General features: G+C 35.2%; 1 protein-coding gene across 2 annotated transcripts in view; it reads left to right on the forward strand.

The window, feature by feature from the left end:
- Window positions 1-27,044, forward strand: part of SPOCK3 (SPARC (osteonectin), cwcv and kazal like domains proteoglycan 3) — a 181,800-nt gene that overhangs the window by 54,989 nt on the left and 99,767 nt on the right. The window contains exons 2-3 of one of the 2 annotated variants that reach the window (XM_027676767.1): window positions 11,745-11,753; window positions 11,853-11,898. In XM_027676767.1, the coding sequence (XP_027532568.1) occupies window positions 11,745-11,753; window positions 11,853-11,898 (55 nt within the window). The remainder of the gene's footprint in view (window positions 1-11,744; window positions 11,754-11,852; window positions 11,899-27,044) is intronic. The other variant, XM_027676768.1, reaches the window with a different exon arrangement.

Raw genomic sequence — 27,044 nt, forward strand, 5'->3', positions numbered from 1 at the left:
TCAACTGCTGCATATTTTCTTTTGTTCGTCAACTTTCCTTACTCAAGCTAAGGCAGACAAAATACCCCAGTTAACAGTCTTCAAGACAGTACTTTCGGCCACACAGAGCAAAGGCCTTCTGATCTTTGATATATATCTAATATTATGGTATATGGCCTTGGTGTGGGTGCTGCAGGAGTAAAATAAATTTTTATTTTTTCAACACTAAAACATTTCAGTCCGTCTTTTAAATGATCCTCTATGAACCTGTTTCTGTCTGGACTGTAACTATCAACCTTGTGAACTGGTTAAGAAGATGCAGGTGACTAACATACTCAGTTCCAGCAAAATTGACCTTTTCTTTTGATTTCCCTTCAGTCTGGGCTCTAATAATTCATTAGAACTGAGGAGAAGGCCTTTTAATTCTGTTCTATGCTTATCAGTATGTTTAACTGGTGACTTTTTTCCTTTGCATTGGAGAATGCTGTATCATTTTTCATTTATTGAATGAGACTGAAGAACATTGTTTCTTGTCCCTGGGAATGCTTTTTTTCATATAATTAAATCCATAGATTAAACTAACAGGAAACAGATTCAGTTCCATTAAGGAAAATAGATTGTTCCTTGTCAATATATACTGACAAAACAGTTTTGAGGGAGCTTTTACAATTTCATTAATATTTTTTCAAAGATAGAAATAGCAGCATCTTTGATCATGTAAAATAGCTAAAGTAAAGCACTTGAAAAATGTTGCAGTTCAGATTCTTATTTTGTTCAAGTATGAAATACAAACTAAATTTTTAGTACAGAGATTGTCTTATAATCATTTTTGTTCCCTTGTTAGATACTACGCTCTAGTAGTTTTGCTGGAAATTAAGATATCGCTTCTAAAATATACAGTTAAACTTTTATGTGCTGTAGATTAGTGTACACGCAGATACAGTAAAAAAAGGACTTCTATAAAGAGCAAAAAATTAGAGGTAGAAAATAATAATAATACTGGTCTGTGAATAAATTAGGGATTATGAGGTAGTGGTAAATAAGCTGTTTTGAAAAAGGCGGTATGAACAGAGCTATGTATAATCAATTCTGAATTGTGGAAGATATATATGCATCACTGATATTTAATTAAAAACCTATGCTTAATATAGATAAATATTTGGTATATGATCTATTACCTATAGAAATATATGTGTGTGTATGTATATATATACACACATATATATACATAAACCCAATTTTGCATTAATGAAAGGAAAGTACTTTTTCTATCCCGTTGTTTCATGTGTTATCTGCTACTGACTTGTGCGTTTGTGCCAAACTGATGGCGCAATAGATTTTGCCGTGATACAGAATGGCTGTACAAGGGAGTCACAGAAGATACAGGAAATTGGTTTAAGCCTTTTCCAGCACATGCCAAGGAAACAAGCAGGGTCTCTTCCCAGTTACAGATTTTGTAGCTAAATAACTTATATTGAAAAATACAACAAAACATGTTGACAGTATAAAAGGTAAACATCTTTTCTCAGTCTTGTGGTGAAGTTTTGAACACGTCCATATATTAGTAGTATTTCTCGTTTAAAGTATTTAATGGTTTAATGTTAACTAATAATATTATCATCTCTTTTATATTTTCAGTGTCCAGTGGTTGGGAAAATTTACGTGTCTCCCTCAATTTCTATGAAAGACTGACCAAAGGCAAATGTAGTAACCTATTCAAGGCATTTAATCCAGACATGTAATGTATTTTGCACACTTTACTACTAGATTTGTAAATTTCTTACTACTTAGTGGCAGCCTATGTTAATTCATAAGCTGCAAACTCTGCATTCCAAGTAAATGAACTTTTCTGTTAGAGGGCAAAGGTAGCAACAACATTCCAAGTTAAAGGAATTAAAATGGATTTCCTTCTGCATTTTTTATCACAACTATTTAGTTGATCCTCTCAGTGTTCATACCTTTCTCTCTTTAAGAAACAGCAGCATTTGCAGACTGTGAAAGAAATGTTTTCAGTTCTGAACATCTGTAAAGCAGCACATGCATGACTTAGCATGTGCTATGTCTTGTGGTTTCTGTGCTCTGTTAAAAGAAGAAACAATATAAGTTATGATATAATTCAGTTTGCCCTCAAGTATAGGACCTTACTTCATGTAGGACTTGGACAAAGCTTACTATCTACTTTAGGTATGTACTTTCTAGAGAAACTAATGCTACGCAGTTCCCTTTTGCATCCATGTATCAAATTCTGGGATATTGAAATGGAATGCACTCATTTTGACACTTGAGTAAGGGTGTGACCTCTGCCCCAGCATCTAAGGATATGCAGTAGTCTGCATATCCTTAGGTGCCACACAGAAAGGGGAAACAACAGCTTTTGCTTTCTAAGTTATATGAAAAGCTGTAAAACATGGCAAACAAAAAAATTTCAAACAGTACTTTCTTATTTTTAATTTGTCACCCGTAATGGAAGTACTGGGACCTGAGCAAACAGAGTGGCAGAAGTTAAAAATTTTAATTGTATCACTTAATTTTAATTGTATCACTTTAATTGTATCACATTTCCTACTAGAATGACCAAGTAATTTTTACTAGTTGCTAGAAGACAAAATGATTTCCCCAAAAACTTGGAGAAGGTATTTCACAAGTTTCGTCAGAGTCATGGTCTGTAAGATACCTACGGTAACGTTTCTCAATAAGTGGTATTGTATAGTATTTTAGCCACTAAAATCCAGCTATGGTGCATGAGTGTACCACATTTAGCGTCAGGTATCTGATGATCTGGTTGGTATCTGATGATCTGGTTGAAATGAGTTATCTCATTAGGATTCACCGTGCACTTCTTTTATCTTTTAAGTTGACTAGAGAGCTACCTTCTTAAATTTTTATTTAGGAAATTCCCTGTGCATTTAATAGTGTTCTCTTATACATCCTAAAAAGCTATTCTTGCCCAATATCAGTAAAACATGTTGATGGCATGTGTCAGAAGATATATGTGTGTTATTAATTGTTTAATTATATGAGAATGATTAAATAAAATGGCAGTAAAAAGAAAATCTGTGTTAAAAATGTCCGTACTGTTTTTCTCAGGCAATTGTAGTGATTGCTTTTTCTAGTTTATTTTTCTTTAACTTGGCATTTTATATTCATGTAGTTTGCTGATTCATGTGATATTTTTAAGCTTCTGTATCATTGACCATCTCTTTAAGTTCCATGATTGCAATAGGGCCACTAGAAGCAAGAGGGCATAAAAATGCATTGACCTTGATGCTTTTTATTGATAGGTTAGGACATAACTGTTGAGAAATCTTGAATTCTGTCTTGAATCAAAGAGCAATTTGGTTACATTATGAGTAGCTTTAACAAAAATAACACCTACCAGGGTGTATTTTTATAATGATGGAATTTCTGAAGTGATACGAATTTCTGAAACTGATATATATGCGTAAAAATTTCTTTCATATTATTTTAGCAATATGTATTTTTCTGTTTTTACTCTCTTTACTCTCTGTGAATCTACCCAATTTACAGTATTTTTCCCCATCTGATACAAGCTACATAGGCTTGACTATAATAAAAATACATTAAAGTAATCATCCAGCAGTAGCATTCACTAGGAACATTGAATTAACATCTTTATCACTGGTTTAATTACAGATTCTGAAGTGCAGTTTATGTCTTCACAAATTCTAAGTTCAGGTATTGATTTTTTAGAAGTCCTGAGCTTGCTTAAAAGGAATATTTTTCTCAGAAAAAAACTGTACAGGTCATATAAAAATAGCTACTAATTATTTTCTTAAAATCTGTGCAGCATTCCTAAGCTGAGACCAATAATTTTAACTGCTTCCTTCTATTAAGTTGCAAACATTTTTTAAACCCATGGTTTTCCTTCCATCCCATTTTCTATTGCCACATCTGTTCTTATTTGCTTTGTAATGATAATTGTGCTGTAATTCCTCTCTCATAATATTTTGTATTCCTTAATTTCTTCCATTTTGGACTGTTTTCACACTAGGGTGTTCTCTGTCTCCATGGCAATGAGAGGTAGCCCAGAACATTGTTCTGAGCTTTGGCATAAGAGACTTTTTTTTTTTCCTCTGCTTGGAGAAACATACTAAAATTCTATCTGTGTGAGTGCCATGATATGGCAAATCTCATGATTATCTTTTTAATGAATTTTCTCCAGACTGAAAAACAAACAAACAAAAAAAGTCAACAAAATTATGGTATGTGTTTTGTAACTGATTCCAGTTTTTTATCCTTGAGATGCTAAAAAACCAAAAATTTTCACCTTCTTGAATGAAAGTTGATGAGTAACACTTTTTTTTCCCCTGTTGCTGTTGTCAGATACAGGTATAAAATGTTGTCCAAAAACTAAATAAGGGCCCAAGCCTTTGCAAGTACCTTTCTTAGACACTTAGTAGACCCTTAAAACCTAAACTGTTACTGTCTTTGGACTCTCTGTGTGTACTTCACATCTTTCAGGACTTCTGTCTTGAACATGATACAACAATTTTTATTAGCTGCATTATATTATTTATATCTGCATTATACAAAGAAAGGTGGAGGGGAGAAGAGGAAAAAAAAGACAAGTTATATGAGCTGTGGTCAGTCTGGCTGGTCAAGCACTGAGTATGTGCAAATTCTTGATGGACGTGCACAGACTATTTCTTTCTTACCTTATATTTTTTAAGATGTTAGCTGTTTATACCAGTTCCCAGAGATGCCCTTATACGGTTCACCATTTTTTTTGTAGATACAAACCATAGCCTCACAATCATATTGTCAGTCTCTTTCAACACACCTAGGTCAATTCCCTCCAGCCCCATGTTGTGATCTTTTCTCTCTGTATAGCCTGTTGCTGTTTTGCCACTCTTGGCCGCACTGTGCCATTATATGCAGAGGTCGTGGGTTAATTTTTGCCCTTGTTGCCTAGGGCTTATGCATTAGTGAAGGGGCACCTGAGGAAATGGAACAGCAACCCTTATGAAGAGGGATGTGAAAGTCCCACGGATAGCCTTTTACCTCAAATGTGTCATCTGTTTTCATTTTTTCTCTCAAACTGTGTTAGTCTACAGCTCCTATAGTCTAACAGACCTACTGTAAGGCCCTCCTCAGAAGTTGAATCATAATAGGAGGAGCATGACCAAAACTTTTCATTTTTGTTTGTAGTGAAAAGGTGGTTCATTATTTCTTTAATTCATAATGAGAAGTAAGAGATGCACTCTAAAAGAAACAATGTTTTAAATTTTACTGGGATTTAAAAGCTTATAGTGTTCATGCTTTGATATTAATTCTTATATTTTCAGTATTTTCTCAGTATTTCTGAATATATGCTTTAGTGAGCATTTGGTATTTCTTGGCGAGTGATTTCAATACTGAGCTGTTTGAATGTACTGTTAGCAACACTGCTAGTACCAAATAGACAGCATCTGCAGAAATCTTACTGAATGAGATCTATGCAACAGAGAGAGAAGGCTGACAAGTGGTGGCTCCTAGCCCAGCCTCTTCAATGGTACTAGAAATGTGAGGCAAAGAAAGGGAGCGAGATAAACATTAAATGTGTGGAGCTTGGTGCCAGAGTCACTGGAAGCAGCTATTGATTCTAATTGTGCTTTGCTGGCCCCAAGAATACAGACCTCAGGGGTGGCACAGCCCAGGGGCTGGAGCAGCGGAGGAAGCTGTCATCAGCCTCCCCAGAGGCTGGCACTCAACAACAAACTAGTGTCCTTTCACATGTCACTCCAGCACCCTACTCATGGAGACTGGGTGCCAAACAAGTAGGAAAAGAGTTTTGCTGCAAGGCTCAATCTTGCCTGCAGGTGTTTGGGTCTTTCTCTGCCGGAGGAGCAATGCTGATATTACCTCTGTGGTGGTTCGTTATTTTGGAGTTTTTCTCATATTGGTTCTTTGAGTTACTAAACTGATTGTTACGATGGTAGTCAGCAATCTTGAATTCTTGATTCCCAGGAGTAGTGATGTGAAGGGCCACTGCCTTTATCTGTATCTGAGGTGCTTTGTGCACTGAACTCCTTTTGAGTTATATAATGTAATGTAAAAACCATATAATTAGTTTTGGCTAAACTAATTATATTTCTAATGATAGATTTAATCTGGGGATATAGAGTCAAATCTGGCAGCAGTCACCTTTTTGCTAGCCTGTAAATATCTTCTGGACTTTTTTTCTTCTAATTTCCTAAGTCTGTGTAATAAATGTGATTGTGTTTTCTTGAAACCTTGATTCACTAAAGAAGGGTTCCTGCTCTGTGCAGTTCTCAAAGGTGGCTTCTTGGGGAGCATAAGAGGTATTTCAGCTGGTGAGAAGAGGGACATCCTGTTGAGAAGAAAGTATTGAGCCAAAAAATTTGCTAGACAAACAGTCCCTGCCTTCCTGGAACTAGTTCTGCTCCTATTTCTACTGCAGATCTGTAGCTATGTGTCATCACATAAGGTATGTACATATTGTTCAGCAGATCAACCCACTTGTTGAATGAATCTGGGGCAATAAGTAAAAAATGTGCTAAGGAGCATGTGGTGCTGGGGAGTGTGGTATCTCCCTTATTCTCATGTGGGCACTATCCTGCAGTTAACTGACTAAACTAACACTCTACATTTATACAGCAGAGTGCTCATATGGCTTATGATAGATCAGATGTCTGTGCAGGTCATCAGAGATTAAAAAAGGCATCTGATAAGCAAGTAGGTATCTACATGCTGCTGAATAACATCTGCATCTTGGATGCAGATTCCAGACTGACTCAGATTTCAGGGTGAAGAATTTCCCACTACATCAGCATCACGTATTTTCCTGGTGCAACTTACACTTCCTCAGTTACGGTTTATGCTTTGGGGTAGTAATCTCATTAGATGTGGTTGTAGTATCTTAGTTATTCTGTGTATTCTGTGTGTGGCCCTCAGTTTATTTGAGGAAACTGCAATGTTTAGTAGTGGTACATTTCCCATATGATATCACCCTTTGTTGGTGTCTGATCCTTTTATTGCTGTAACAGTTCTCCATGTGACCAGCAATTTAAAGCTTTGTAGGGTAATGACAATGTTGCTGACATTACATTGAAGGTCCTGGAGTAAAACATAGCTGAAAAAAAATTTCTGCGCACTTTTGGTGCTTTCTTTTTCCAGCGCTGGAAGAGGTTCAGGCAGGGGTATTGGATGACAACCCTACCACAGCTCTTTCAGTGAGACTTAGGATACAGAAATATGTTACAGAGTCACTGGGAAGGTTTGGGGCAGGTTTGAGTCAAACCCTCTGCTATTGTACAGGTGCAAAGACATGAAGGGCAGATACTTGGTGAGCTCAAGTTTGCTGCGGAAGTGAGCTTGAGGCAAGCGGAGAGCTGCAATGTGGGATAGTTAGCCTATTCAGTTGGCTTGTTGAAGTGGAATCTGAAAATAGCATATCTACCAAATAGCAAAGACCTAGCCTAAAAGAGGTAAAGAGTTTTCACATCAGATGAGAAGCAGATGTGTGTACTTGAGATGCAGATATAAGAATTGGAATAGAAAGCCCATTAAAAACTCCTTGAAATTAAAAAGAGCAAAATAGTCTCATAGCTAATGGCAGAGAGGAAAAAAAAATCTAAATCTAAACTGTAGGTTTTAAGTTTTGCTAGGGAGCATGTGCAGCCTGACAAATTTTTGCTTTTGAAATTGTCAGATGTGATTTCATGTCCATCTACAAACTGGAGTGTGTCAGTCTTCTTTGTTAAAAACAACCCAAACCCCTATGTAGGAATAGGGAGGCCAGCAGTAAAATGTATTTTTTGCATTACGTAAGTTGTATAAAATCTGAGTGGAATTTTGTATGGGCAGACTTCAGTTTGGTGTTGAATAAAGTTCAGAAAATCTTGTCTCTTTTCTGCTTTGGTAACTGTTAGAAATATTGTTTCTTGAAGCAGTACCTGTTATTGAATAGTTCCCTATTAGACTTTTTCTAAAATTGTTAGTTTGTAAGTCATATGGTTAACAATATCCCTGTGCTGTAGCAGTGAAACTGTACTTGGATGGAATATTATTACAAATTCAGAAAACTGCTTCAGTTTTAGTGGATTCTCTCTTATAAATCAGCTTTGGTTTTAAGATATAAGCTTTTAATGTATAGGCCATACTAGAGCTAAAATGCTGAATTCAAAACAAGGGGTGAGTTTTCTGTATTCAGCTTTTCAGGTCAACCTTGATCTGAAAACATTTGTGAGGAAGCTGCCCTCCTTGCTCTTGGACACCAGCTGTTCTCTGAGTCAGTCATCATATCTACCATGTATCATTATGTTCGTTAGAATACAGATATCTCTTGGATAATAATTCAAGCATTATATGGCAGCATCTACAGAAAATGTTGCAGAGGAGAGATCAGTGAAATGATGTAACAAAGGCTTTACAGAAGAAAGAAAAGTGATAGGGTCATATTTTTCTATCTCTATTGAAAGATAGAAACTGCTGCATAACAAATTTTTTTTTTAGTGAGCTTTTTTCTGTTTTTCCATACTTTAATGTGTATTTTATAAAACTTATGTTGTAACTCATATTTAACTTCTATAACTTATGTAGTAACACATTTAAGAATGTGAGAATTCATATAGAAGAATATTGAAGTCCAAAAAGAAGCAGTAAATTTTTAAGACAAAATACCTTTTTTCCTTTTTTTTTTTCCCCTCAATCTTTTCTGATTAAATTGCTTTTTTGGTCACTTAGGTACTTGTTTTGTTATTTTTGTGGCGTTTTCAGATGACATAGATGATTTTTGTTTTTACAGTAAGACCTTTTCAGGAAAAAGAAAAAAAACATATTAGTCTCAAAGTGCATAAGTAATTGTAGCATGAACTTAAGTTCTTAAAAAACACTTCATCACTATGACCCAGAATGAGCGTAATGCTTAAACGTGCATAATTTTAAGGCATGGGTATTAAACTCATTGAAATCCATCATCCATGGCTGTTAAAGTGCTTTGCGTCTTTCAGAGACACATTTGAAAGAAATAGTGACATTTCACATAGTTTCAAGTACAGCAGTAAGAATGAATTTTCTATTTAAAATGTATGAATATCTTTAGCTAGAAAGTGTTGGATAAATGGTATGGTTACTGTTACAAATTTGTGACTTTATTCTGTATACTTTTGTAACTTGCCCTTTAACATGTTTGGGACAAAGGCAAGGAAGCTCCTGAAGTTCAGAAGACAGACTCTCTCCTGAGATCCTGAGACATTGCTTTTTCAATTTATAGATTGTTAAAGGATACTTTACCTAGAGACACTGTGATGCTACTCAGCCTTCACTGAGGTAGAACCATGTATTTGTTCATTCTGGGTTTTATATTAAAATTATGAAAATGAGGCTTTGTAAATTATGATCTCGATTACATTCTGCAGAGGATATTGAAGATTATTATAATCAAACTTACTGACTGAAGATTAGGAAAGGTTTGAATGTAACAGGAAGCCATGTGATAGGATAAACAGCTTTAGGAATATTAAAATTGTGGAACTACGATTTATTGAAGCAATTTCCTTGTTTAATCTGAAAATCAATTCTAAACAACCCTTACTTAATCTGACAATCAATTCTAAACAGTTTTGTTTGTAGAGGCACATAGAAATTTTGTTTAACATATTCACTAATGGATTTTATTTAAGTCACAGATGATTTGAAAAATTAATTCTTTAGAACAGTCAGTATAGGTATATATGGTATGTGGGTATATATGTTTTGTATTTAAGATGGAAAATTCCATGCAAACCATAATCCATTGAAACTACAGTACAATTCAAAGGAACAAAACCACCCCTCCCACCCAGCCTACAAAGACAACAGAGAGGTAGAAATAATGGAGAGAAGAATAGAGAGCAAAGTAGTGTTGTGTTGTGTAGAGATTCATAATGCTGCTTCATCTTGAATGCTCTGCACAATTCTAGTTATCAAGAAAATAGACTTGGAAGAGAGTCAGAGAATGGTAATGAGAAAGGTGTGAAGTTGCTTTGTAGACGGAAGTAAGTCAGCAAGACTTCTAGAAATGCCTGAGGGATATTACATTTGAGATCTGTGGAGTTGTCTGCAGGATAGAAATGAACAAGAATTGATTTATCTTCTGGTTGGTTTGAGGCCAACTTGAGAACATGTAATTTATACAAACCACACTTGTACATTCTTCCTTAAGCAAAATGCAGGCTGCTTTCCCTTAAAAGAGATTTTTGTCTCACTCAGAATGACTGCTCTTTTGTTCTGATAGCTTTATGTTCTAGTTATTGTAATATTTCACTATTTTCTGCGTGGGCTTATTGTGAGTGAACATTGTTGATTTAGTAGAAATGGAAAGAGAATCTACCACTTTGATGTTTTTTCAAGAATTGTAAGTTTTGCCACTATGGTGGTGTTCATGGAACAGCATTGCATTACAGCTCGTTCAAGCATGTTCACAACACCACTGCGGGAATAACATCTCCGTACTTAGTATTAGGAGGAATAATAGGAAAACACTATCATAATCATAATTTCTGCTTATTTCTTGTATGATTAACAAAAATCGATAGGTCTGTGAAATTTTTTATTACTTTAAAAAATTTTTTTATTACTTAAAAAATAATAAAAAAGGCAAATAACATACATTGATTCATAGATTGTTAATCTATACAGGATCAGAGTATAGGAATATGTAAGTATTGGTACAGAAATATGGTTAATTTTGCATTTCCAGATTATGCTCATTTCTTTCTTTCTCTTTCAAAGCACACATTTCCATAAAAACATTTTCACTAAATAAAACATCATCAGCGAAATATGGTTTAGGCTGCAAGCACTGTTTGTTTGGGTTCTTTGGGTTTGTTTTTTTTGGTTGGTTTATTTGGTTGGTTTTTTCTTTTCATTTGAGGTAAAAATCTTTACCTGTTAAAACCCAGCAAGTGTTTTGTACCTGCAAAGATGTGTTTGATGCTCGATCGTTTTTAAGTTATAATTGTGGCTTTGACAATTGTGGCTTTAAACTGAGGTTTCTTGACAGTGGTCTTTTAGCAAGGTGGATGGAACTGCTGTATTTGACAGTACACCCACTTCAGTTGTGAAGCTTAATTTAGGCAGTCTTAAAATGTTTGGTACAGTCTTTTAAATATTTTGTTCTACAGAATAGAGAGTTAGATTACCACATAATAATAAACAATTCCAGTCATTTTCCTGTGCCAATTTATTGTTTTGGCTATGGATTTGTAATTTATTTCTGCAATTTATTTAATTCAAGTTTTTCTTTCTTGAAATTGTAGCCTAATATAGCTGATGACATAATTAGGACGATATTTTATGTTTGTAAGATGATTTGTAGAAAATACAGCTAATTAGACTTACCTAATGAAAGATCTTACTGATGCAATTGAAAGCTACATAACAAAATATTTATTTTTCAAAAATTCATGTATCATTCTTTAAGATAGCTGAATTTATTGATGGCAGCTTTGAAGCTTTACTTCTGAAAACTCAATCAGTGAAAATGTAATTAAGTTTTTCAATATTTTAGCAGTTAAAGTACAGGAAAACTACTGTAACGTTTTAAAAGCAGTGTTAGAAACATTACCTATACAGGTACTATGAGAAATACATTTTCTGTTTTAAATGCTAATGAGTAACGTTTTTGAATAGCATTTTTACTTTATGAGTGCAAACGGCCTCTGAGTTATGCTGTTTTATTCTGTGTAATTTGCCCCATTATGATAACTGTCATCTTTTTCTCTCCTTTTTTTTAATTTTATTTTCCTGCTTGCCTTTTCTAGGAAGTAGAGGTTGGTATACATCTTCTGTCTTTCATGATACTATTAGTTTTTTGTGTATACATTGATTCCTTATGTTTTACTAAATTTAAGTTGTTTCTTCCTCTCCAGGATGATTATTTTCGTACATGGAGTCCGGGTAAACCATTTGATCAAGGTAAGACTGCTACTAGTTACTTAATTTTATCCTATTCAAGTATTAGTAATTGTGCTCCTGTTCTAGAATGCCTACAGAATTCTATCAATTTGTATAATTTTCTCTGTCTTCAAATGATTCATTTAAAGAGGACCAGAAATTCAGCTTGATCATCATTTTATATCTGTGATTTTTTCAAACTTTTATTGATTAGAGAAAGAGACGGGAGCATTAGAAACCTCTAAAGTAGCTTAAAGTTCCCTCAGGTTTGTGAAGTTTTGTTTTATTTATATATTTAAGTAAAGAACCGATGCTTTTCATTAGGACATCTGAAAAGAAACAGGCATGCAATCTAATAGTTGTCTTTTGCAGTTAAAAAAAATCACTAAGATTTTGAAACTCTCTTTATATGTGGCACATAAAAGAAGATCTAGAAAACTAGTTTTGGGAATCTGTCATGTTCAAGTGATCTGTCTTGGGGCAAAATGTAGCTGGAGCTTTGAGAATGCTATAGTACAACAGTTTTAGTCTAAAAATAATTTGAGTAAATGCAGCAAATTTTCCCATTACACATTCCCTCCCCAGGCATTGGAACTTAATGATTACTGTCAATATAATCCAGTTCATGTATTTTGTTTCAAAGTGTAGGGCTGCCATTTTGAAACAACTGAGAATCTTGATGCTTTTTGATTGCTATGAGAAATGCTTCAGGGACTTGGTCTTTTCTGATAGTACCAGTGGCACAAATGTAGTGAAGAAATAGCGTAGGGACTTGTAAACAAGACACTGAGATAAAAATATGTTGCAAAAATAGTATTTATTCAATATAAAGAACTTACCAAAATGGATACTGACTTATATGGGAGATTTACAATGAATTTTACTTTATTACAACCATATTTCTTGGAGGTTTCCACCAAGTTCTATGACTTTGTTACTTTAATACGAAGTACCTTTTGTCTTTTCCCTTTATTCTCCAGTTTTTGATAGAGGGGCATGGTCTGCAAGTATGAGTATGAGAATTTATAAGTGACAAAATTTTTCATCTGAAAACATTGAATTGAGTATTGCGTGAGTTTTGAAGTTTTGCTCATGCCTTTTTTTTTTTTTCTTGATATGTTGGGGTCTTTTGATTTTAGTGGGTTTTGAGTGGGTTTTTTTGTTATTGTTGTGGGTTTTTTGTTTGTTTGGGGTTTTTTTTGGTTAGTTTTTTGCTTTGTTGTGTTTTGTTTCAATTGGGTGTGAGTTTTTTCAGAGGTTATACTGAAATGCCTTTTCCCCCAGATTTGCACTTTTACACACACTGGTGTGTTCTATTACTGTGAGTTTTTTGGGCATCCTAATACTAATGTTTGTTGAGTACTTTTCTGAATTTACAAACAGTCTAACTAAGAAAACATTTTGAAGTTCTTCTACCTAGTTTGCAAAATGAATTGTGTATTGGGCAGTGAATATTTTAAAATCACATCTACAGAGTTCAACTTTCTATTTTTATTTCCTTGTTACGTGAAAATTTACATTGAAGAGTGGAAAGCATTTGCTGAGTAGTTTTATCTACAATTTACTGTGCAATTTTATAAGTGAAAATCAAATAATGCTAGTTTGTAACAGTTTTTAATAATAAAAAGTATACAGAGGTTTTATTATCAAAAAATGTTCCCAATACCTTAATTTGTCAGTCTGTCGTTTAAAGACTATTAGGGGTTTTTTTACCTGCCAGTGCACTGGTTTTCATTTTTCCTGCAAGAACTACTACAGTCTTTGTACTGAATTTAGAAGTGATATAGAATTGAACTGTATGTCAAAAAATTTACAGTTTCTTGAGATTTTCATGTTTTCTAGGCTCTGATTGTCATTAGATATTCTTTTTCAGTCATAGGTTTGCATTCAGTTGTTATTTATTTGAAACTCTGCAAATAACATTACTGACTAGATCTGGAAGATATCCTAAAAGATAAAAGAAGGTTTCCTTGTCATTATCTTGTTTTCCATGTTGGCAGAGTTGTCTTCCTCTTACTTTTGGGTATAAGAGGAAATTTATTTTTTTTTTGAAACATAGAAAATATTAATGAGAATAAAATATAACTAACTATGGAAGTACTGTGTACTTGTTCAGATATTCAGGTCACTGTCATCCAATGGGAAAAGTGATCAAGTGTGATATTTTGTGGGAAGACCCATTCATACTTTAAAACATGTCAGCCTTGCAAACGTCAGTTCCTTCTGTAGGAGTGAATGTAATGTTCATGATTTACTGAAGAAATCAAGTCTTCTATGGTTCTCTCTCTTTGTAAAAGATATACAGCAGTGACAATCTCGACACATTTTTTTTCCTCATAAATTAATGAGATAGGAGAAAGTGAGAGTTGGTTGACTATAAAAACTAAGTTGTAGGTGTACATTTTGATAGTGCCTGTAAATGTTGATCCAAGGCTGTGCCATAAGCACTGCTGCAGCACCATTCCACTCCAGTTGTGTACTACTTCACTACTAAGTTCGAAGCAAATAGTGTTTAACTGTTAATTAGCTTTTTCACCTCAGTAACCATACACGTAGACTTACAGGTTTTTAATATGTATTTTTTTCTTTTACCAAAGTGAACTATTCAAAGAATAAATAAGGATGTCACAAATGACTGAATGTGGAGTCCTGTGATCTGTTGGGGCTCATTGCAAGCCAAGCAGTCTGTGTTAGAGAAGAGAATCTTTATGAAGGTTTACCTTTCAGTCTTTTGATATTGCCATTCTGGTTAGTGCAGCAGCTACTCTCTCAAGTGAGAGCGTTCCGTAAAAAACATTCTCCCAAATTAAAACATGAAACTCATAAGTGAAGGATAAACTTTTAAAATGTAGAGATAAGGTTACAGTAAGAGACTGAAATTGTCCCATGTCTGTTTTGTTCAAGTTTGTAATAATACTGCTGAAGATACAAGCAGGTATGTTCTTTGAGGACAGAAATAAAAAATATCCCTAATTTATCAGCGTTTTACTTCTTTCTGTTTTTTTGTCAATATGTGGCTTTTCAGAAACTTGCCTATAAAGCTGCAAAAGTATGGGATAAGTAAGGAATCTTTTTGCCATGAAGAGATCTGAGCTCCAGTTCTCCTAGACAGGATATTTTTTTCTGTTAACTATGAAAGCAGTGGATTATAGGAATTACTTGTGCTTTACAGAAATACTTTTTTTCCTTTGCTAATTTGAACTATAGCAACATTACGTAATGAAATGACAAATATATATCTGAAAGTTTTAAAATCAGTATATGAACCACATATGAAGACTTCAAACTCCAGCTGACTACATGTAATAGATGTATCATGTCTGCATTTTCAAATTTTTAGTTGTAATTTAGAAAATACTCAATCTTTGTTATACCCCTTTGTGTTTTAGGCTGTAGTGTAAGTACCTGGTACACATATAACTCCTTGTTGATAACACTAGTAGTCAGACAAAAGGGTTCTCATTATTTATGTTTATTACTTTGTTTATCCATATTCTGCTTGAAATGAGAACCTTTTTCAAATAATTTTTAGCCAACACTCATAAGAATTTGCAGGTAGTATTTTTGAGGAACCATTGCATGCCACATAGGTGTATCTTTGAGGTCTACACGTAGTTATTATTTTTCTAAGATTTCTTTGTCTCTTAAAGCTTTTTCTAAGATTTTGCACAGATTTGCTATAATGGATAATGTATTTTTTATATATTTTTTAATCCTTAATCCTTAATCAGAACCCAAACATTATGCTAATATTTTGTTGTAATATTTGAAAAGACTGTGGTTCCAGGAACTGGTAATTGTGCATATAATAATAAAATGTAGTGTCTTAGTTTTAAGCCTTCCAGTGCCTAAAGGGACCTACAAGAAAGCTGGAGAGGAGGGACTTTTTACAAGGACATGTGGTGATAGGACAAGGGGGAATGGCCTTAAGCAGAAGGAGGGTGGGTATTTATATTAGGTATTAGGAAGAAATCTTTACTGTAAGGAGTGTGAGGCATTGGAAGAGGTTGCCCAGGGAGGTTATAAACTCCCCATCCCCAGAACTGTTCAAAAGTAGGCTGGGTGGGGCTCTGAGTAACATGGGCTAGCAGAGGGTTCCCTGCCCATGGCAAGGGAATTGGAACTAAATGATATTTAAGGGCCCTTCCAACCGAAATCATTGTATGATTCTATGAATAGTGTTTCAATTCACTCTTCTATACTTCAGTGTATTTTTAAAGGCCTTATGTTAATATGAGGAAGTGTGTCAGAATTGCTTAGGTAGACAGATGTGTGTAATTCCATTTGTATTTATAAGAGTGACTGTATGGAAATATATGTCCAAGCATTCTAGGAGGTTAGCCCTTACCATGAAAATGTATAATGTTATTTACTCCTGGTATGCAAAATCTATTTTAAAAGATGGAAAAATACTATGATTTACATTGCCATCTACCAACACCATTCCTTAAAGCAACATTGGGCATTTGTCCAAGGTATACTTGTTCTCATTGAACTCTTGGCTGTTTATAGCCGTATGATAGAAAAACATATTTAAATAAATGTTTCAACTGTATATATATATATATATATATATACATACATACATACATACACCCTTGTCATGGTTTGAGATTGCCCCCCCGGGAGTCAGGGGCTCAGAGGTCATTGGGTGCCAGGGCAGTGTTCCCTGGAGGGCCAATCACCATTCATATTGCTCGCTTCTGCTCAAAATCATATATACACAGCCACCAGAAGCTGTTGGCATATTCTCTGTTGGTGTCTGCTGTGTGTGGGTGGAGAAGGCCAGGGGGTGGCTGGGCTCCTTCTTTCCCCCCTCCGGGGAGAAGGGGAGCCCTGTGCCCCCCCCCCCTCTGCCTAGGCCAGAGTTAGAGGCAGTATTTGGAGTGAGTGTTTGTGAGGGACACAACTCACAGCACCTGAGGTAAGAGGAGAGAGGCAGGCCTTGCAGCCAAGCCCTCTTCCCCCCGCTTTTTGCAGTTAAGTTGTGGAGGGGGGCCTTTTCTTTCCCTCCACTGTAAAGTGGAGGAGAGGCTCAGCTTTTGAAGCAGAGCCAAGTGGATGGGCTGATAACAAAACAGCTCGGCGCTCCGGAGAAGGATCCCAGGTGAAATTGGAGACGGGCCAAGGGCTCGGGAGTTGCCCTGCTGAAGCTGACTGGGGGCAGCTGAAAACTGACTCAGAGGAATGAAGATTCCAAGCACCTACTGTGATAAGCTACACTACAGCAGCAGCAAACCGAGGTATGAGACTGAGGTATGAGAGAATGACACAGCAGAGACTGGCATGGGACCGAGGAGAAAGGACTCAAAGCTATTTTGGACTTCGTAAGAAGAAGGGACTTTGACAAACAGCTGAAGGTTGGTTGAGCGGGAGTGTTCAGAGGCCCCGAACACTCCCACGAGAGAGAGACTGGTTACCTATCAGCCTTGAAAGGCTTTTCCTGGACTAAAGATAAAGCGAGGGGCTTAAAAGGACTGATAGAAATGTAATATATATATATATATAGTTGCTTTTAGTTTGTACAGTATATTTATTTGTGTAAATAAATGTATATACTTCCCTTTCCCCTTATAGAAGCCTCTGACCTGAAAGTTTTCTCTTCAATGTTGGGATAAATTGTGGGAAGGGGTGGGGGGAAGCCTGGAAATTGGATTTTGGATTTCTAATGTGGCTCAAACTGCCACAACCCTTAAATGTTTATATATTTCTATAAATATCCCAAGGTAACTTCTTAATAAATAATTATGTGGAGCAGGTATTATTGTTGGAATAAATCTGAATGTTCTATTATAGTTACTGCTGAAAGGCAGGTTTTACCCTTTCAATGGTTTTAGAAATAAGCAAGTAGGATGTTTTGTGTTTTAGACTATTCCAAGCTGACTATTCTAGTAGCTTTAATTTATGTTTTATCAATACTTACTCAAATTAACCCCCCTATATATACACAGTGTTTTCTAACACATTTTCTTCATATACCACTTCTACATCAGATGAAAATATACGGGATGCTTCTGGTACATTTTATTTTTAGACTACAGATGGTAGCAGAGCTTGGAGGGTGTAGCTATTGAATAGAATTACATACACAAAGACACTAGTGTAATTTTTGAAAGTGGAGGAGATGTCTTCCTTTGCTCAATACTGTGGAGGAACAGTGGAGTATATTCATGTAATTGAAAAAATACAGAATGACATTTCCATGGAGGATGAACAGCCTGAAGGTATAAATGGTTTGTAGATGTATTTATAGCATTTCTTGTAGACCATTCCACAGAATTATTTTTGGCTTTCATAGTATCAGGTTATATTAGATGCCTGTTTACAGAAGGAAAAACTGTAGATACCATTGTACAACAGAAATAGATTTTGAAGCGATTTTGCTTGTATTACTTTAATCTTTACCTTTTAGCTCTGTATGTTTCATCTACCTAGTTCTGTAATAATTTTGATAACTAAGGGTATTCAAATGTATGCAAACACATCTCTGTAATTTGTGAATGCATTTCTGTACTGTGAACTGAAACCATTTAGAGTCATATTCAGTAAAATAATTTGATTCACTCACTTCCAAGCCCTGGGAGGTTACAAGAGAGTTTAATGAAGATCCATTAGTTGAAGACTGTGAAAACAGTTGTGTAGATTTAACTTTGCTGCATTTGATATGTGCACTCATGATCTAGTTTATGTAGCATCTAAACATCTAGTTGATGTTTTTAAACTAGAAGTATATCTCCATCACTTTCAAGATAAATTGCAGTACTTTACAATTAGTATGTATCACAAGGCACTTTTAAATGTTGGCCAAGATAAAGAAATAGTGTCTTTGTAGGAGGACTCCATGAATTTAAAAAAGAACAGAAATGAAAAGCTGTTAAAAATATTTCATGCTTATTTACTATTAAGAATAAACTATATTTAATCTAGTTTCCAGTTTGAGGTATTTAGGTGTATTTAGGAATCCTGCTCACTAATGAAATATGCTAAATCCTGTGTTAAACAGATTACCACTGCTTTATGATCCTTTCAGATAGCCCTTGCCTGAAAAGATTTTTTGTAGATGTCTGAGGAACCCTTTAATGGTGCTTTTTGTTAATTATCTGATGCTGTGCTTCAGTGATTCTTTTATTATTTCTCTTTTATAGATTTATCTACTGTGGTAACACCATGAAAGAGCCTTGTCCTGTACGATTCACAGACTTGGCTCCTAACTCAGATTAAGTGGGTAGTACACATCTGCTTCTCTAGTTAGGGCTCTCAAATTGTTTCAGTATTTATTTCTGTGGAATCATCAAATGGATTCTAAATTGTATAGCTATTTTCAAAAGAGGCTATAGAAAGGATTTTTATTGAGGCCAAATCCAGCGCATAATACGAGATTTTACTTGCCTTCAGTAGCAGTCTAAGCCCTTGCTCCTGCTCTCCTGACACCTTGCTTTATGCCCTACTGTTACATCTGTAGAGTCACCAAATCTCGAATTGTTATAAGATAAAGTAAAAAGTTTATTTTTTCTTTGTTTTTAACATGGCCAAATCCTGGATTCTGGTAGCCATTCAGATACACGAATGTCAGAAAAGTGGAAATGTGGCACAGGGTGACAGTGACTGGCTAGAGGTACAGCATCAGAGCTATGGCCTGATGAAGTTTCTTAGTTTGCCACAGAGATTAAGTAGAAGACTTGTAAAAATCTAATGGAGGTAGTTATTAAGAATATGAAATTCGAAATCACATATTACTGTGTAGTGGTGAGGGAAAACTAAATAGCTTAATAAATCCCTTAAAAACCCCCAAACAACAGAGACCGTAAAGAAGAAAAAAAAAGGCTGTACATAGTTTTTCCTGAATAGAAGAATGATGTTTTAAATGTTGAAAGTTGCTTTTTGACCCATTTTTATTTAAATTGCTCATATTTAAAAACCTGTTTATATTCTGTAGAATTATAAATGTAAAGAATGTAAAGACCTACTCCATTTAAAATTCACTTTGTCAACTTTTTTTAATGCAACTTCTTTTCTGCAGTTACAGATGTTGGTAGCTATGAGTTGGGACACAGGTAAATACTCAGAAGTGACTGAAATTGTAGATTTATTACAAGCTGATAACTGCACAACACCTGTAATCCCGTCTGTATTTCCAAACTACAGGGTTCTCTCTGGGTCCTCTCCATCTGGAGACCAGAAGTGTGTCACATAAACATGACTCTAATGATCCAAGAGAAACCCTGGAATAAACATTACAAAGTCCAAAACTTCATTCGCGAAGCCCAGCCATGATGATGAGATCTTCACATTCTTTACATTTGTATTTTTATAGAAGACAAATTCTTACGGTTTGGGTTTTCTTTTTCTTTTTTTTTCCCTAATGGCTACTTAAATCTACTTGGAACTTTTGCAGGTTTGGTATATTTGTGGTTGTTAGCTTGTAACAGTGAAATATCTTTAAATACTTCAAAACTGAAGCATTTGAGGTTTGCCTTTAATTTCAGTATAGTAAGCTCAAAGAAGCTTTCATAGATGGTTTGTCTGAGTCAAGATGCATAACTGACTTAAAAAATTAATGTGCTCTATATATTGCGTGCAATATATGATTTCAGATTTTGGGTATTCTTTACAAAATGTATTTTATAATTCAATTTTGTAACAAGTGCATTTCCTGATAATTTTCATTATTCTAGGCTTCTTCAAAATACAGATATATTTATATTTCTGATTTGTTAGATACTTACATGAATTGTCTACTGGATTCTGGTTTAATTGCTTAAAAAAATTTAAAAGCTGAAGTTGATTACAGTAAAATGAAATTCTGATTAAAATACCCTTTTTAACATAAAAATACATAATGAAATACTGAAATTAAAGTTCTCCAACAGACAAAAATAGAATCATACAATCATTAGGATTGGAGAAGTCTTCTAAAATCGTCAAGTACAACCATTAACTGCTCACTGCTAAGCCCACCACTAAACCATGTCCCTAAGTGCCACATCTACACATCTTTTAAATACCTCCAGAGATGGTGGCTCAACCACTTCCCTGGGCAGCCTGTTCCAATGGTTGACAACTCTTTCAGGGAAGAATTTTTTCCTGATATCCAATCTAAAATTTCCCTGATGCAACTTGAGGCCATTTCCTTTTTGTCCTCTCACTTTTTAGCTGGGAGAAAAGACCAACCACTCCCCTTGTTACGATCTCCTCTCAGGTAGTTGAAGGGAGTCATAAAGTCCCCTCTGAGCCTCCTCTTCTCCATTCTAAAGACCACCAGCTCCCTCATCTGCTTCTCATAAGTGCTTCAAGACTCTCACCAACTTCGTTGCCATTCTATGGACTCACTCAGCACTTCAGTGTCCTTCCTATAGTGACGGGATCCAAAACTGAACACAATATTCGAGGTGCAGCCTCACCAGTGCTGTATCCTATAGCATGTTGTTTGCAATCATCTTGGTGTGTGAGATAATAGGTGAGAGAATTGTCAGGAAGATGCATATCTGTTGTTACAGGTCTGCAGATGTTTCTTTCCCCTTGTTGCCCAGTTAGATAATACAGAAGTCAGTTCTGACACAGCCAGCATGTCTCTAAATTATGATTTAGTGTATTTAGGAAAGGATAATATAGTGCTTAACTGTTTGCTAGTGATATATTACTATTGTGAATGTTCAAGTAGTCTTAAGACTACTTTGGGCTCACCAATCTGAGCCCAAAATAACTGTGTTCTTTGGCAATTTAAATGAACAGGATCTTTTCTGAATTTTCACAGATAATTATAAGGAGGGCATTTGACATAGACTATGTGGAGTTTCTCATTTCCATCTCTTTCTGAGCTATGGGTAACCTATGCTCTTGTAAACTTTCAAGGAATACCCAAAAGAGAAAACACAAAATAATGGGAATGTTTTTGAAGCAGGGATCACAGATATTTGTGAGAGGGAGAATTTCTTATCATTTAGTCACTTCACAAGTGGCTAGAAAAAGTGTGGCTCAGTGAAGATGATTGTTTTAAAGGGACTGGAGAAAGAATGAGTGAAGTACTTTGGAACTATGAAAAAAAGAGATGAGCTTTAGTGGGTTTGTTCCAGAGGAAGAATAAAGACCAGCAGATTTAGTTTTGTTTTTTGAGCATTTATTTTGACTTACATTGTCAGTACCCAGAATAGTAGGTACCATGTTATGAATCAGTATAAATGCATTTTTATGTCCTTTTTTAAAAAACTTAATTGCAACAGTGAGCAAAAGTACAGTACTTTATTTTATATGTCAGGTGGTTAGAAGTCGGTGTTAGACATTTCTTGGCTTATCAGAACTTTTGTCCACATAACTGCAACCATTGCAGGGCAGCTGGACACTCAGTGCTAATGTACCAGAGCTTAGTAATATAAACCACTAGGAAAAGTGGTGCATCTGAACAGAAACCTGATAAGAAACTTTACACGATTGTCCCTGATTCATCAGTATGGAGATTTCTGAGCACTCATGAGAGCAGGCATTTCTTGGGTAGAAGCAAGCTCCATACATACAGAAACCTTAATTATTGCAGCACTTGCTCACCAGTCAGAAACCAGACTAGACAGCCCATGATGTTCAGGGATTTGAATCTAAACTTCTAATTACTTCCTTGGCCACCTACAGAAAAACCTACTGTCTAGCCTTCTTACTGAAGTTGTAGATTCATGTGGCCACATGGAACAAGTATTCAGGAAGATTCCTTTTGTGAACATCCGACTGTAGCTATCCATTCTGCTTTTTATGCTATATAGTGAATCTTAAATGGCAGATACAGTCCCTAGGAAAAGAAACAAAAATATGAGATTCTTCTTTTTCAAAACATCCCCATCAGATTGCTGAGGTAGGCTCTTTCTTGTTAATGCTCTGATTTTTATTTATGAATTTCAGATTGTTAGCTGCACAATGATTCATTTTCTTGTTGAAATTAAAAGGTGTTTATTCTCAGTATGTATGTTACATAATAAGGTAGTGATGTCTTGTTACATATCCTCAGCAGTGTGGATTCAAACCAACTGTGGCTGAGGAGAGTCTGTATGTACAGATGCAAATTTTGAAGGCTGAACACTGTACAATTTAGGCAAAAAATAACCATTATCACTGTTAACTGTAATTAAACATTTATCTGGGTTCCATGCTAGCTGACAGTATCAACTGAGTGTTTAGGTGTTCTACCTTGTTGTCCTCCCTACTGTTACTAGAAATTGTGGTGCTGGGATTCTGCTCATATCTTTAGACCCAACACACTTCCCAATGAGAAATCCCGCTTTAGGAGGTGAGAAATCATCGTCTTTCGAGATGGAGAAGTAAAGACATTGATGATCTTTGGGTATCTTCAGGAATTGTATGGCTTATCAAAGCAGGTAAATATGAGTCATTCCCTCCAAGGGGTCTGCCTAGGGTTATAACATAGACATTTGACCTAATTATTAATATTTTAGTTAAAACTTTCAGATAATTTAAATATTTTTCTCCCTCCATTGTCAAAAAATGAACACTTTGTAGACAAAGGAGTCAGTCAGACTTGCGTTTTAAACTACAGGAACTAAAGTACTCATAGGATACACAAAGCATAGCTGAAGTTTCAGTAAGTGCAAACACAGTATCTAGCTGGTTCTTGTTTTGCCCATCAGAAATGAATCAAAACTCTGGAGAAAAAAAAAGAGTTTAAGTCTGAAAACTTTGTCCTTAACCTTTTTTCTCCCTTTCATTTTACTGGGAGTGGAAAATTAGGAACATGTCAGAGTGCACTTAAAAAATTGTGGAATAATGATAGTTTACTGTGGTTTCTGCCACAGAACTCCTATTGAGAGTATTCCTGTGTTATGTCTTGCTAGTCTTTATTTCCTTTTGTATTCCCAATAAAAATGATGTTCTGGCTAATGTCTGTTTTTGGGAGTGCTAGCTGTAAATTAACTTACAGAAGAGATGATGAGAAGCTTTTCTAAATTGCTTTTCCAAATTTGAATTATAAATGAATAGATCTATTAGTAATAATTGAATCAATTTTTTGGATATTAATTGCTTCCTTAGCATGTGAGAAGAACAAATCCATATTCATCTATAAAAGTCCCTAATTACGTTCCATGGTTTTTCAGCAGAGCAGCTTATTTGTCATTTACAATATAAGTTCTTAGAGAAATAGTAGATGTTTAAAAGCATTTTATACTTTGGAAGTGCATTTTGTAACAGTGATATTTTTCTGTTTGTTGGAATTTAATTAACATGACATTTCTTATTATTGTAGCCAGATATATGGACACATGTAAAGCAGGCATACAGACAAATAACCTATTGCAAGCTTAGTGTCCTGAATATTAAAAGCTATGTAAAGCTGAACATTATCAAGTTGTTAAAGCTAAGGTTAGACCTGCATCTTTAGAAGCTGTTTGTATGACATTCTAGGAATTCAGCTGATACATTAATAAAGAGATGATTTCTGGCAAGCCTTAATAAAGACATGATTTCTGACAAGCCTTATATAATTATATTGCTCATGTCTGGAGTCTCCTCACCATAATAGAAACCTTCACCAATTTTCAATAGCAATGTAGTTGAGCTGTACAGTCAATGTTTTCACTTCAGTTATGGAGAAAAAAAGGCCCTAACTTTCATAATTATGACAATATTTTAGTAAATGTGAATTTGATAAAAAGTCAGATTGATGCCTGTTTTGTGCTAAAGACAATAGCTCTGAGAAATACATCAATCCCACAGTGGGATTTGTCACTTGTTATGTTTTTGGTGTGAACATTGTACTGTTTCAAAGATGCTTATTTATCAGAAATGGAAAGAAATATGCAGTGTTGTCAGTGCAAGTCTGCGTACCATAAGTGAGCTAAGGTAAAGCAGCCACATTTTGTCAAGGATAGCTAGAAGATGTAGTAAAGAAGTAAAGACTTAATGCCATGTATTTCCTGATATAACTGAGTTACATGCTTAGAGGAAATCAATGGTACTTTTTCTGGAATAAATTTATTCATTTTCATCATAGTTTAAGCTCAGACATATAGTCAGCTATGTCCCTGCATTGTAAGGGAGTCCAGTTCTTCCCCATCATGAAGAACTTCAGACTCTGGTTTTGAAAAATGTTTTTCTTGTGGTTTAGCCTTTATTTCCCATTGGTCAGTTCCAAGTATCAAGTAAAACTGGCTTTAAAAAAAGGGCAAGTAATTTCCCTGCTTTTATAAATATCTAATTATTTTGATCCTTTCAAAGCTGGGAAAATAGCTAATGCAATCCATAAGTTTGCCATTTTAAAAAAAACAGGTTAAAAATAAAACCAGAAGATCATGCAAAATAGATTAGTAAAATGTACATACTATGTACTTTACACTATGGGGTTGACTACAGCATGTGATGCTCAAAGAAAAAAAAAGAGAAAGAAGTGCTTTTCACGTCTTCTATCAACATTTCTTTCTGTGTTTTTATCCTCTGTGTTGCTAAGTGTTAGTTCAGGAAGCCATTGACCCTTCAGTTAATTAACTTTTTTGCCATCCAAAAATCTGCATTTTTGTATCAGTGATTTATTTGGTCTCTCCCTTGCTGTTATAAGATGGTTTCACCACAAAAATATTGGAAAAAGGGAGGCCATGTGACACAGATAAGATGAGGAAAAAGGGCTTCTGTAGGGAGTTCATGGCTGAGAGAGAACAAGCCCATCAGGTCAGAGAGTGATAATGTGAGTTAGTGTCAATGGTAAGACCATGAGTGTTGAACATGCCTTTGAATATAAAGATGGTCTTGTGATTTTGGCACCCATGGCTCTGGTGGCTTACTCACCCTGCTTAGATAGTAGCCCCAGACAGTCCCATAGCCGTTCTTGCTGTATAATGATTATATACCTCACCTGAGGTGATCAAGAGTTATATGCAGGACATGATAACCATTGAGTCAACAAATACTAGAAGATTACATTGGTTCTGTAAGAACTGATTGTGTGTCCTGGTTTCCATTTGACCTTCATATTGTCCTAAAGGGAAAGTATGAAAGTACCAATGCTTGCTTGCAAAGTTGGGTTCTGCCTGTAACATTTTGCCAAAATGTAACATATTACCAAAACCATGTTTTACGGCTTGCTAAATTTTGATGGAATTGTCAAAACACACCTTCAGAGTCCCAAGAACTTGGGAAAAGAAATAACCTTTTCAATGGGAATGGTTTCATGATCTCCCCCGTTCACCCTTTTCCCTGAAACCTGTTTTCTACTTGATATTGAACTCAGCATCCTTATATGATTCCAGATTTCTATTGCTTATGTTTTTTTTTTATTTCATTGACCTATTCACTTTTGCAAAACAGTTACCTGAAGATAGACCATATTCCAGTATTGCTACCCTAGTGTCTCCAACCAGGGAACATTCTGGGAAGAGGTACTTGGATGAGTACCTTCAGTGATTATCTCTTCAGTTTTACTAAGGGCTGGCATTACGTTCTGCCTGACTTTAAGCAGAGGAAGTATTTCATGTGGAATCTAAAGTAAATTGGAGAAGGATACTGAATATGCTCTCATTGATTTTGACTCCAACTCTGTTATCCTAGTTCAGTAATTTTTTTTGCTGTGCTTGTTTCCTATTTGTATAGAGTTGTTGTTATTTGATTTATTCTGGATTACTTGTTGTGGTTTTATGGCTGGCTTGCGGTAGAAGTAAAAAGAAGAATACATCTTTTCATATGTCTTACGCTGTAATTAACAAAATACTACTTTTTTGTCTGCATTGAATTATTATTGTATTCATTATTCCACCACTTCTCTACTCTGTTGATAATCTTGTGTATTTGTTTTGCTCAGCTGAATATATTATTAAGAAGGAAATAAAACTGAAGAAGTCACTACTCAGACTATGTTTAATCATACTTAGCACTGCAACGTCATGTGTCAAAACTGCAGCTAATGATCAGCTTGGTTCTTGTTTTCTGGGCACTTGCACAGTTAGCGGTCTTATATTAGTATCCTCTGGCAGATCAAATAAAGATGTGATTAAAAGCTTACTTTTGATTATGAAGAACAGAAGAAACAACATTTTTGTTCAGAAAATATATATGCAAGTAAATGCTCTCAGGCACATGGTGTGATTCTTGGGATGCAGGGATAAGAGTTTGAGTCAATGATCCTCGTGGGTCCCTTCCAACTCAGAATGTTCTGTGATTCTGTGATATTTTATAAGCAG

The sequence above is a fragment of the Neopelma chrysocephalum genome, unplaced genomic scaffold, assembly GCF_003984885.1.
Source record: "Neopelma chrysocephalum unplaced genomic scaffold, ASM398488v2 Primary Assembly neopelma1_42, whole genome shotgun sequence".
Lineage (NCBI taxonomy): Eukaryota > Metazoa > Chordata > Aves > Passeriformes > Pipridae > Neopelma > Neopelma chrysocephalum.